Source organism: Osmerus eperlanus, chromosome 10 (genome assembly GCF_963692335.1).
Source record: "Osmerus eperlanus chromosome 10, fOsmEpe2.1, whole genome shotgun sequence".
In the NCBI taxonomy this organism is placed as follows: domain Eukaryota; kingdom Metazoa; phylum Chordata; class Actinopteri; order Osmeriformes; family Osmeridae; genus Osmerus; species Osmerus eperlanus.
Window position 1 is genome coordinate 14,949,703 of NC_085027.1, and position 10,529 is coordinate 14,960,231.

The 10,529-nt window shown below is 42.6% G+C and overlaps 2 protein-coding genes across 12 annotated transcripts; both read left to right on the forward strand.

Moving 5' to 3' along the window:
• The first annotated feature begins 199 nt into the window (after positions 1-199).
• znf143a (zinc finger protein 143a) lies at positions 200-5,095 on the forward strand. Of its 11 annotated transcripts, XM_062471950.1 has the most exons (13): positions 200-486; positions 635-874; positions 1,201-1,292; positions 1,494-1,565; positions 1,658-1,783; positions 1,927-2,117; positions 2,248-2,319; positions 2,589-2,664; positions 2,797-2,922; positions 3,073-3,252; positions 3,339-3,566; positions 3,810-3,956; positions 4,716-5,095. In XM_062471950.1, exons 2-12 carry the CDS (start codon positions 849-851, stop codon positions 3,827-3,829), a joined length of 1,209 nt encoding a protein of 402 aa, XP_062327934.1. In that variant the 5' UTR covers positions 200-486; positions 635-848; the 3' UTR covers positions 3,830-3,956; positions 4,716-5,095. The 11 variants fall into 11 exon arrangements, with proteins under 11 accessions (XP_062327934.1, XP_062327939.1, XP_062327938.1 ...); XM_062471955.1 differs by lacking the exon at positions 635-874 and having other exon boundaries at positions 202-486; XM_062471954.1 differs by lacking the exon at positions 635-874 and having other exon boundaries at positions 204-585.
• A 480-nt stretch (positions 5,096-5,575) lies between these two features.
• LOC134028355 (wee1-like protein kinase 1-A) lies at positions 5,576-10,342 on the forward strand. The gene is made up of 10 exons (XM_062471838.1): positions 5,576-6,502; positions 6,691-6,902; positions 7,468-7,534; positions 7,640-7,812; positions 7,913-8,181; positions 8,315-8,404; positions 8,514-8,599; positions 8,716-8,886; positions 9,013-9,158; positions 9,316-10,342. Exons 1-10 carry the CDS (start codon positions 6,032-6,034, stop codon positions 9,467-9,469), a joined length of 1,839 nt encoding a protein of 612 aa, XP_062327822.1. The 5' UTR covers positions 5,576-6,031; the 3' UTR covers positions 9,470-10,342.
• The last annotated feature ends 187 nt before the right edge of the window (positions 10,343-10,529 follow it).

Below are 10,529 nucleotides of genomic sequence, written 5' to 3' on the forward strand. Positions count from 1 at the left end.
CATTGATCTGTAATTATCGTGTTCGATGTCAAAATCTGCTATATATATATTAATGAGAACAAAATGAATTTGTGCTGCGAGGTGTCGTTTTCTGTGCGTCCATGAGGTTTATGATTGTACTACAAATATTCTCAAGTTCCATTATTGCACTGCATTACCCACACCACCCTGCTTTGAGACTCGTTTCTGTTCCAAAATGGCAGCCTAGTTTCCTATCGTCGCAAATACGAATTTTGCTAATTGAAACAGGCCAATTCATACATGGATCACACACGATAAACAACGATGTTATCGTAAATTGTTATTGAATCTGTTAACAGGATATAAACGACTATTCAATATTGTGTCCGTACTGACCTGGAATGGCCTGCGATAAAACGTACAGTGTAACCTGAATGGGAACATGAACAGAGAGCATGAGAAGAATTCAGGGCAAATAGTATTACATAAGATAATACGCGACCGAAATGGTAGCCAATCGTGAAGGTGAGGTCGGGTTAAGCGTTGTTGTTATTCATATTCTAGGGCACAGAACGTTTTCTTTCCCATAGTGGTCGAACGAAGGGATTGTTGGAAATTTCGGAGGTTCGTAAATGTTTATTTTTTTTTTACCCAGTGTGCCTTATTCTTACAGCCATTCCCAGCATGGATCTGGAAAGATAGCGTGCTGAGCGGTTACAGTTATTTGATTACGTAATCTAAACACACATTCACAACTTTGATGTCCACAATATTGTTATCGACTGTTGGGTGATTTGAACCCGCGCTCTTTGCCCGCTGAATGTGAATTTCCCTAGCTAGCTAGCTGAATAGCTATCAAACACGTGCATACTTCACTGCATTTGGTGATGAACTCCGATGACTCGCACTGCTTGTATGATAATGTGTGCGAATATTTGCAGTGATAATGCTCAATAAGTCTTTTAGTTGTATGTATGTTGCATTTATCTTTTACTGTGCCAATCACGTAAAAAGTCACCGGCTAGTGGCAACAGTACTCCAGCAGTTTTATTAAACTTTGTGGAACCTACGTGTTTGGTTGTGACCAGCTAATGTAGATGGCTTGCCATCGTTGTCAACCCTTATATAGTTAGCTAGCTAGTTGTACAATAATAAAGTGTCTGCACACAAGGCCTAGATTCCTACCAAGATGGCTGGTTTAGCGATGCTGGATCAAACTTGTGTTGTCTGTCAATAAAGGGCTACCATGCTATTGGCTCAAGTTAACCGGAGTTTGCAGCCAGTGACTCTTGCTGATGGATCCACAGTTTACATCCAGTGTACCCCAGCAGGTAATTTCAGTCTACCATCTCTCTACTTACCAAACACTTTTAAAGGTGTTTATTTCACTGAACCATTTACGTCTGGAAAATGTGGTTAAATTAACACTAATGGACATGAATCACAAATGTTTGTGTCAGGGTCAAAGATTCATCAAGTATTGTATTATTGGAAGGTCAGTCTAATTGAATTAAGTTCAGTTTCCTTTTCAGATAATAAGTTCATGGATGGACAGCTCATTCAGTTGGAAGATAGATCTGCAGCACATTATGTATCAAAAACAGGTCTGCTTTCCCCATTCTTAATATTATAACTGCGTTTTATATCTAGGAAATGGCCTTAAAAAACGTGTTTAATTTCTTTTTATTCTTGTCAGACGAGACCAGCAAGTGGACAAGTTCTCCACTGTGTGATGTGATCGGGAGTGATGGTCTGAGACTGGAGAACGGTCAGGCTGTACAGCTGGAAGATGGCACCATTGCTTACATACAGACCCCCAGAGGTTTGACCTCTTTTATCAAGAAACCTTGACACGACAAAGCTGTATTGGACCTGCATGGAATTCAAGGCATTGTAATAGCCTGGGAAACATTCTTGTAGGTACGCTAATTAGTGTTAAGCTCTTTATTATGTCTTATGTCACAGAGACCTATGGCCAGAATACACTGCAGGCTGTCCAGTTGGAAGATGGCACCACAGCCTATATTCAGCACACTGTGCACATGCCCCAGTCCAATACCATTCTGGCCACCCAGGCAGATGGCACAGTGTCAGACTTCAATGATGGCACCATCGACCCAGAGACCATCAGTGTGCTGGAACAGTACGCTTCCAAGGTGGTGTCTCACATGGGTCCTTTACTCTGAGGATGTTAGTCTGTCAGTTCATACAGATTCTTAACTGTGGTCTGGATATGAGATTGTTACATAGTAAGAGATGCATCCTCTTATCTTTTCTCCCTTTTAGGTAGAAGCTGATAAGCCTGCCACTAACTCGGGTATTATGGAAACCGATCAAGATGAAACTGTGCCCATGCAGGTACTGAACGCCCTTAGATCCTGTAATATATGTCATATTTATTGTTACAGCAGTTTATCTTCCTTACAAATATCCCCCTGACAGATTGGGGTTCAGAATCGCAGTAAAGAGCATTCATCTGGAAAAATCTTCAGCTGTGATTATGAGGGCTGTGGGAAACTTTATACTACAGCGCACACACACACTCCTGTCTTTCCATTGAAGGAATGTAGAATAATAGAGTATAGCAATACATCTAACTTTGTCTTGCTCTTGTATTGCCTCTACAGGTACATGAAAGGGTGCACACCAGTGGCCAGCCATATCTGTGTCATTTCAAAGGCTGTGGGAAGAAGTATGGTACAGGTAAAAAAAATAAAATAATTATATATATATATATATATATATATATATATATATATATATATATATTTCTTAGATGTAAAAATATTGCCCTGTTTTGGAAAGTGAATTTGCATCTGAAATGTCTGTCACAAGGCTATGACTTAAAAAGTCACCTTAAGACACACACAGGGGAGACACCTTACCGCTGCCAAGAACTGACTTGTCGAAGATCATTCAGGACGTCAGGACAACTCCTGGCGCATGTCAGGACCCACACAGGTACACTCGATGGATTCGAAATCCCGGATATAGTATGTTCAATAGTGATCATTTGGATGAACCTTTATCATTGTTCTCCCTCATTCAGCAGTGGTTAGGAAAAACAACCCTTCTATTCACGTTGTGTTGGTGATGTTCTCCGGCCTGTAGGTGAAAGGCCATTTTCGTGTCCGTTTGAGGGGTGCGGAAGAACGTTCATCGCCTCAAACGCCAGGAAAGTGCACATTCGCAAACACACCGGCGAGAGGCCGTACACCTGTGCGGAGCCAGGCTGTGGACGCTCCTTCACCTCCACCGGCAGCTACAGGAGCCACATTAGGATCCACACAGGTACATTCAGAACCTCCCTTCCGACTCAAAACGCATGCACGTTTTACTCTTGTACAGTGTGATTGATGGACGACCTTTGCTTATAGGAGAAAAGCCGTATCTGTGTACGGTCCCAGGTTGTGACAAGCGATTCACCGAATACTCAACCCTTTACAAACACCACGAGGTCCACATACCGTTCAACCCATACAGCTGCAACCACTGTGGGAAGTCCTACAAGACGATTTCCTCCCTGGCCCGTCACAAACTCACTGCGCACCAAAACGCAGAAGTCATTGAGGAGGAGCAGGAGGCCTACTTTGAATCTCCTGCAGGTGAGTCATGAGTTCAAAAAAGGTACAAGAAAAGAATGATTAACCACCCAAGCTGTAAAAGGTACTTACTTACAAGTGAACTTATCACTTGTCGATGGCCTTTAAAGCCTGACACAATATTGACTCATGGTTGGTCGTGGACTACTTTTCTTGCCTCTCCTTATAAGGACTGAAACCAGGGATGGCTCATTGGCCCAGTGACCTTAGGATTGTTAAGAAATCTTTTTTCTTTGGGGGGGGAAGAGAATCTTAGAAGCCATTGATGACCCCCCTGTGAACTTTAGTATGACGGTTGAAGAGGAGGAGGAGCCTGGCACAGAACAGATGACTGAAGCAGAGGCCATTAGTCAGCAGCATTTGGCTCCCCTCACACACAATGGAAGTCAACAGGTTAGCTCACAACCTCTCTTTCTCCACAACCCCATGTATCACTCTGCATCTGCCAAATAAACAACAGAGTGCTTATGACTGCACTGACACAATAGCAGATGGCGAGTGTCTAATAATTGCTAATAAACATAATGCCCCCCCACCCGCCTGAGCTAGGGCATCTTTTAGCCACCTCAAACGGTACTCAAATCGCTGTCCAGGTGGGTGGGTCCCTCTGCTACAGCACACTACATATTACACCAGAACTGAAAGAGGTACACAATAGAGCTGCCTTCCTGCAAACTGCAGAGTTCATATTACAGTTTAGTTGTGTGCCTTCAGCAAGAGGAACGAGAGAGGTGTGGGGAAAGTCCCATATTACCCTCACTTGGTCACTGTTGTGAAACCGAGTCAGTGGCTAATTATTTCACTATTCCATGCAGTCAGAGACTCATTCTAAATCATTGTTTAGATTGGTTGTATAGATGAACAGGTTCCTAGTGTTGTTTGTTTGAATAACTTGTTTGTAGTTGAACTGGAAAATCAGTTCCTTGAATTGCTTTCGTCAGAAGTAATCTCATCAATCTCTTATGTTAATGAAGGATGCTTTAGGATTGCTTTCATCCTAAACCAGATTTTTCCATTGTTGCTGGATATCACTAATGTGAGGAACCCTGGTTCTGATGGATTTAAGTAAACTTTTTAGGATGTAGAGATTCTTATTGTTACATTTGAATGTTTTGTTGACTGATAATCATGTTCACAATTTTCTAAGCTCAGTGAACAGCCCACTCTAGAAGAAGCCATCAGAATAGTATCCAGGAAACATCAAGAAGAAACGCATGGATTAGAAGATTTACTCGTACTACTGTGGAGAATATTTGACTGGTCTGGATGGGCAGAAGTACTGGATACTGATTTTACAGTGTTCTACATTGAAGTTAATGCTTATGAAACAACATCATTATTCATTCAATTTTGTACATAGTTATTTAAAATATCTGCACAAAGACTTTTGAAAGTCTTGAAAGATGATTTCGAAAAGTTACAGCAGGAACTTTTTTAAAATCTTGGTGAATACTGTATTTTGTGTATATAAATGAAACATATATTTTACTTTGGAATTTGTTAAAAAATTAAATAAAGGATTCACACTGATTGGTAAAAAAAAGCAAATTAGCACCTTTTTGTTCAATGTGCATGCTCTCTAAGGGGCAATTACTTATGTTCACATCAGTATTCCTATAGGGTAATTAATTATGTTCAGATCAGTACTCCTATAGGTAATTATGTTCAGATCAGTACTCCTATAGGGTAATTAATTATGTTCAGATCAGTAGGCTACTAGGGTAGTTATGTTCAGATCAAAGGTGTCAGTTGGGGAGATAAATATATATATATATATTACAAATGAACACAAATATTTTGTATAAAGGGGGATAGTATTCAGACAGAAAAATAAAATAAAAAGAGCTAGGGGTTAAGATACAAGTTAGACATTAGACATAAAGACAGACCTTGTAACTTGCTCAGTGAAGTGGTTGGAAAGTAGCGTGGTGACGTAGAGGTTTCCTACAAAGTGTAGAACGTCCCCTTTTCAAACAGGACCGGACCTCTCCCATTGGTTGAAGACTGGAATAATTTGTCCAACGGTCGCGGGAAGCGAAACAGTGGGTTGAACAAGAGTTTCTTGACAACACTTTATTTGTAAACAAATGTTAGATCGGACAACTTGTGAATTAATCTAATACGTGTTGACGACTGAAACGCATTCGTTGTTTGGAGTAAGTGAGCACGTTTCATACTAACGAAGTAATAAGTGGCTTGCTGAGAGCACAGCAACGTGGGCTGTCTGGATACTGGAAAACGCACGGGACACAACAAGCGTGAAATGTTAGCAAGCTAACTTGCTAGCTTACCTATCTGAAGAATACCGTTTTGGAAGCATCGCGATTGTGAGCAGAATCTTTCCAACTTCAGAAAGTCGTGCCATGGGCACAATAAGGAGGTTACGATACTAAAATATCAAACAAACTTTTCCACTGGCAGTAAACTGTAAGGACGCGTGGTTAGCTAGCTTGCAAACTCACTGGAGCATGAGTTTAAGTTGCCGATTGTTCGTCAGCACGTCACCGAAGATGGGACCTATTCGGCAGAGACTGGAATTTTCTCAGAGTGATGGAGAGGATGAAGCAAATAGCATTGAAACGGAGACGGGCCTGAATGAATTAGATTCCCCTGTGCAATCGCATGGACAAAATGCCAAAGAAAACCAAGATGTTCGCAACAGCACACTTCTACCTGCAACGGAGGAAGACGCAGCGCTGTGGGACGAGGAAGGCTTCGGTTGTTTGTCTCCCCTGAAATCTCCAGGGAGTTACATGATGAAGGGATCGCCTTCTCCAAGAAAAGGAGTGCGTGCATATTACAACAGCTCACCGCCTGAGTTGTCTTACAGCAGGGAAGACAAGACCAGCCCCAGATCACCGTTGCCTGATTGTCCTGACACGCCACCCCATAAAACCTTCAGAAAACTCAGGCTGTTCGATGTGCCTCACACACCTAAGGTTGGTCTAAAACAACTCCGTTATAAATGACATGTAACATTGAGTTTGACCAACTGCAGAATATTTTCTTTAACATGCGATTGACCTGTTTGTGTATGTCCCCTGTATTGAATAATCCCTTCCCCATGTTGTCCAATCATGTAAATGGCGTTAGTTACTTATGTCATGTTTTTTTGTCTGTCTTTCAGAGTCTGCTGTCAAGGGCCAGAGCTGTGGCGTCCGTGTCTACAGTCCACCGAGTTAACGTCTTCAGCCATGTGGACTCGTCGGGGAAACCCCACACAGACAGCAGACTCAGACATACACCCATGATCAACATAAACCCGTTTACTCCTGACTCACTGCTCATCCAGACAGAAACACTCCAGAGGAAAACCCGCAAGAGATCACATTGGAATGAGTAAGTAATCCTGCCTGGCTGTGGAACAACTAGGAGGGATCTTGTGAGTTTTTTTTTAGGCAATTGACTCACTAAACGGATCATTTATTCTACTGTGTTGTGCTCTCGGTTTATTTGGAAGAACAACAATGCCGGTTTACAGCCAGAAGTTATCTTGGTGAACTAGGATATTTTTAAAGTAATGTAACCTGTGAAACCATCATTCCTTAAAACTTACACCTACTTAACTTTGTTGGAACTTTTTAAACTTACTTAGCTTTGTTGGAACTTTTGTACCTACAAACCAACTAACTTATAACATTGTTGCACGTGACTAAATGGTGAATTATAGATTTCTGTGTGGATGAGTGGTACTCATTCGAACTGCACTATTGATAATGCCACAGTTGACTTAAATACCTGCCCCTGAGAGGTTCGTTAAATCGGTTGGCGATTGCTTGACTAGAAGTTGGCAGCCAGCCGAAGCCACATGGTCACACACTCACCATGTGCGCTTGTAGTTTTTCCTTTTGCCCTCTAGTGTTTCTCATGTGACATAACACCTATTGTCTTTTTGTCTCCTCAGCTCCTGTGGCGAGGACATGGAAGTAAGTGATGCAGAGTTTGAGGAGGACATCATTCCCCCATCCAAGGTACATTTCGAAATCACAATCACGACCGTTCCATTGTATTCGCAAAGAAAATGCTTTTCTTTTAGACTTGTTCATCTTGTAACGGCTTCAAACTTTGTTGTGCAGAGGATGACTCTCCTGGACAGCAACATGATGTCTAGATACACCACAGAGTTTCACGAGCTGGAGAAGATTGGATCGGGGGAGTTTGGCTCCGTTTTCAAGTGTGTGAAGAGACTAGATGGGTGCATCTACGCCATCAAATGCTCCAAGAAGCCCCTTGCTGGATCAGTAGACGAGTAAGAGGATGTTTGAATTGTATGCCAGTCCCAAAATGTGTGTGTGTGTGTGTGGGGATATTTATTTATTTTAAATTCTGTGATTATTTGTGTTTCTCAGGCAGAATGCCCTTCGGGAGGTATATGCCCATGCCGTCTTGGGACAGCACCCACATGTGGTCCGGTACTACTCTGCCTGGTCAGAGGATGACCGCATGCTGATCCAGAACGAGTACTGTAACGGGGGAACGCTCGCTGATGAGGTCATGGAGAACTACAGAACTATGCACTTCTTCTCTGAACTGAACTTGAAGGACTTGCTCCTGCAGGTGGCCCAGGGGCTGAAGTACATTCACTCAACTGCTCTGGTCCACATGGACATCAAGCCCAGTAAGTAACTGCTGTTTCAATAGCTTTCCTCGTATGGTACATATTGTGTTATATACAATATGTTACTGTTGGAGCCAACTATTGGATCCTTCTGTAGGGGGGAAAGTGTCCTAAAACGACTTAAATTTTCCAGGCAACATCTTCCTGTCTCGGAGGATCGTGGTCTCCGTCGATGAATTTGATGATGATGATGGAACAAATACGAACGTTGTTTACAAAATAGGTCAGTCACTTGCGCAACATTCAGCTGTGAAGTCTTTTCAAATCTCAAACACTATTTTACTATGTGATGCTGGGGACTGACTCTAAAGTCGTTTGTGCTTGATTACCAGGGGATCTTGGACATGTGACCAGAGTAGACAACCCCCATGTCGAAGAAGGAGACAGCAGGTATCTGGCCAATGAAGTCTTGCAAGAGGTAAATAAAAGCACTTCCTCGCTCGGTCATTCTATACTGACCAAGGACAATATAAATCTTGTTCTTTTGTTGTTGTGGCCAAGCAAGCTAGTAACCGACTCAACCTGTTTTTCCAGGACTACAGGAACCTCACAAAGGCGGATATTTTTGCCCTGGCACTGACTCTAATCAGTGCCTCAGGGGCAGAATCCCTTCCAAGCAATGGGGATAGGTGGCATGACATAAGACAAGGAAAACTACCACATATTCCACAAGTGCTCTCGCACGAGTTCTTAAGTTTACTAAAGGTAGGACATCCCCACATACTAGTAGCTAGTTGCTATCGAGCATACAAGACATTATATTACATGATCTCTACGTTTTGAAAGGCTCCCTTCAGGATGTTGTTTTTAACGGTGTCTTGCGGTCTGCAGTTGATGATCCACCCTGACCCCGAGCGGAGGCCGTCGGCATCGGCCCTCACCAAGCACCCGGTCCTCCTCACCGCCTCGCGCATGAGCGCCGACCAGCTGCGGGTCGAGCTCAACGCCGAGAAGTTCAAAAATTCACTACTGCAAAAGTGCGTATACATTTACTACCGTACGGTTGTTTACCTGTCAATTAGATGCACCTCGACAGCCAGCGGGTGAAGCCAGGTTTTACCTCCAGCGATGCAGCGTTCTCTTGACTTGGGAGTGTTCCACGGTTGTTGACGTTGTGTGCTTGTCCTCTTGCAGGGAGCTGAAGAAGGCCCAGCTGGCCAAGGTGGCAGCTGAGGAGAAGATCCTGCACACAGACCGGATCCTGACCCGCTCCACCCTGCAGACCAGCAGGAGCTCCAGGCTCATTGGCAAGAAGATGAACCGCTCTGTTAGCCTGACCATCTACTGACAGGGCCTGACCCAGAGCCCAGCCCCAGGACTGGGAACCGGCTGTCTCAGGGCAGACTGGGAGAACCTGGAAGAAGGGACGGCAAACCTGACTGAACACGCACACACACACACTTACCATGAATGATAGTTCATTCATGCTAGATGGGTACTTTGAGAATTGTAAATTCAGTGGACCAAATGCATGCCACTCGTAAAGTGTGGAGCACTTGGAATATGCTGTTGAATGATGTGGGGGAGGGGGGTTAATTGATTCTTCCAGTTAGTGTGAGGGGTTGGGACTGTGTGATGTTGCACCTTACAACCTGTGATATGTACCTGAAGACAGGTAATGAAACTGGACCATTGCACTTTGAATCTAATGGGTGAACTTGCCTTAAAAAAAACCTGCTGCTATGTATGTGGTTTGTCTTTCAGTGTGATGAAGTTCAGTGAGTTTATATATCATACGTATTTCGAAGTCTGTTTCTTTTAAACACAATTCTGGTCTAGTTCGTCATCATTTAGGTCTTACAGTATTTTCATTATGTACAGAGTTGTGTACGCTTTGTTCTTTCTAAACTCATTCATAATTCATGATGAGCTGATCATTCGTGAAAGAAGCGATTGATACAGGTCAATCATGGAACGTTTTTATCTGTCTGATTATAATTTGTACTTTGAATATGATGGATGGAGAAATTTAATGCCCGTTGAAGTCAGTATTTTAAGCTGTTTAAGTCCTTAACTACACATGTAGCATTCATCTAGCCGTTTTAGTTTTGTTAACTGTGAAAACATCATTACAATGATGCATATTATGCATGTAGATATTCTGACAACGTTTGGTTTAATGTTACCGGTTTCTCTTCAATAAATTCGCTTTTTCACTTGAGTCCTTTAATTGTGATTATTTCACTTTTGACACTAAGTTAAGCAATAATGTCGGTGATTTATGAATAATAACCCTTTTTAACATGAGTATAATTGACGGATCTTAACAGACGTATGTTATCCTGAAGGGTTATAAATAAGGTCGCAACGTGCGTATGTATTTCCAAAAAGACAGCGGTGACACCGTG

Excerpts from the sequence above, each read along its gene's own strand:
- LOC134028355 (XM_062471838.1), top strand. The coding sequence starts at position 6,032 with ATGAGTTTAAGTTGCCGATTGTTCGTCAGCACGTCACCGAAGATGGGA. Across the intron at positions 6,903-7,467 it reads AAGAGATCACATTGGAATGA|CTCCTGTGGCGAGGACATGG; the intron begins GTAAGTAATCCT and ends TTGTCTCCTCAG. Across the intron at positions 7,535-7,639 it reads ACATCATTCCCCCATCCAAG|AGGATGACTCTCCTGGACAG; the intron begins GTACATTTCGAA and ends TTTGTTGTGCAG.
- znf143a (XM_062471947.1), top strand. The coding sequence starts at position 849 with ATGAACTCCGATGACTCGCACTGCTT. Across the intron at positions 1,784-1,926 it reads TTACATACAGACCCCCAGAG|AGACCTATGGCCAGAATACA; the intron begins GTTTGACCTCTT and ends CTTATGTCACAG. Across the intron at positions 2,118-2,247 it reads TGGAACAGTACGCTTCCAAG|GTAGAAGCTGATAAGCCTGC; the intron begins GTGGTGTCTCAC and ends TCTCCCTTTTAG.